General features: G+C 41.1%; 1 protein-coding gene across 1 annotated transcript in view; it reads left to right on the forward strand.

The window, feature by feature from the left end:
• Positions 1-461: 461 nt before the first annotated feature.
• The window catches only part of LOC107094424 (Williams-Beuren syndrome chromosomal region 27 protein-like), an 8,403-nt gene continuing 7,448 nt past the window's right edge, over positions 462-1,416 (forward strand). The window contains exons 1-2 of the mRNA XM_015390003.1: positions 462-716; positions 1,219-1,340. Coding sequence (XP_015245489.1) covers positions 1,239-1,340 — 102 coding nt within the window. The 5' untranslated portion in view covers positions 462-716; positions 1,219-1,238. The remainder of the gene's footprint in view (positions 717-1,218; positions 1,341-1,416) is intronic.

The following is a 1,416-nucleotide window of genomic DNA, read 5'->3' on the forward strand; positions in this document are numbered from 1 at the left end:
AATCTAAGTGGCAGTCAGCTTCTCCGTTCACCAAGGAACATTCGCAATCCGGGTAAACCCTGTCCGCCCTCCATCGAACAAGACAATCACTGGAACATTCCACACAGACTGGATTCAATTAAAGACCCCTTTTTCTGGAAACGTGAGTCTGCAACCTATTCCTCCTCTTCAAGTCAAAGAACCTAATTTCCCACTGAGCCTGAACTAACCGCAGTGTCTTCCCCTCACTTTCCAGTTCTGGTTCGACAGTGTTCAGAGCAGCACTGGACTCATCTCATCCAACTAAATAAACCTGTTTGGTCTTCTGCATATGGGTCAGATCATTAATTAAATCATGACATTACCGACCTCTACATCATTAAAACGCAACTTTAATAACAACGTCTGTTTCTATCATCTTTACAGAAACTGGTTCAGATAAACTGAAACTTTTTAAAATCTGATCTTAGCCCAACTATTAGAAAGATCTAAGATATTTCTAAGATCTTGGCTCTCTTCATGGGATCTGAGACGGTCTGCTGTGAGTCAGAATGACATCCTGTTCTGTGAGGATCATAATGAGGCCAGGTGGGACAGGTCTAACCAGTCAGTCACCAGCTCTAGAAATGCCTCTACATCCAGGAACACAGAGATGACTCTGTTAGGGCCTCCTTCACTCTACTGACTGCCTGACCTGAAGACTGACAGGAACAAAGACGGACCATCAGCTTTTTAAGGTAACTGACGAGTTTGTGAAGGTTTGCATTGAACTGGAGAGTCATGCAGACTGCTTCCTACCAAAGGGACGTGTTCCTACAGTGGAAAAACTATCTAGAAATAAGTAAAAATGTAATAAATTAAGTGTATTTACCTTTATTTTGAGTAGTTAAATGAGATGATGATGAATGGAATGAGTGTTTTTACTCCTAAAATAAGATACTTAAATAAAATGCACTTGAAATGAGACAATGCAGTTGTGTTTCCTTATTTTAAATGTAAATTGTCTTGTTCCATTGGCAAAATTTCTCTTTTACCTCCTTAATTCAAGAACAAATGCACTGATTTTAAGGAAAAATGACTTAACTAGATTTTAATTTGGCTGAATTTAGACAGCAGAAACTGATTAAATTAAAGGGCTGAACATTGAAAACTGATGTGCAACAAGGATCAGACGCAGCACCAAAGAGCATTTCCATCCCATTATATCCCAACTAGATTCATTCCCTCTGATGCCTGCAGGTCGGCATCAACTCCTCATCATGTCCGACTTCAGGAGACACTTGGATGAAGTGAAGAGCAAAGGATTCGGTTCTGAGCAGATAGTGAAGTTCTACAATGACCGGGCAGAAACGTATGAACAGGTAGGTCCAAAACACGAGGAGCCGGAGGAGCTCTGCTAGAAGCAGGGGCGGATCTAGGAAAATATTTATGGGGTGG

This window comes from Cyprinodon variegatus, unplaced genomic scaffold (genome assembly GCF_000732505.1).
Source record: "Cyprinodon variegatus isolate N-32 unplaced genomic scaffold, C_variegatus-1.0 Scaffold481, whole genome shotgun sequence".
Taxonomy (NCBI): domain Eukaryota; kingdom Metazoa; phylum Chordata; class Actinopteri; order Cyprinodontiformes; family Cyprinodontidae; genus Cyprinodon; species Cyprinodon variegatus.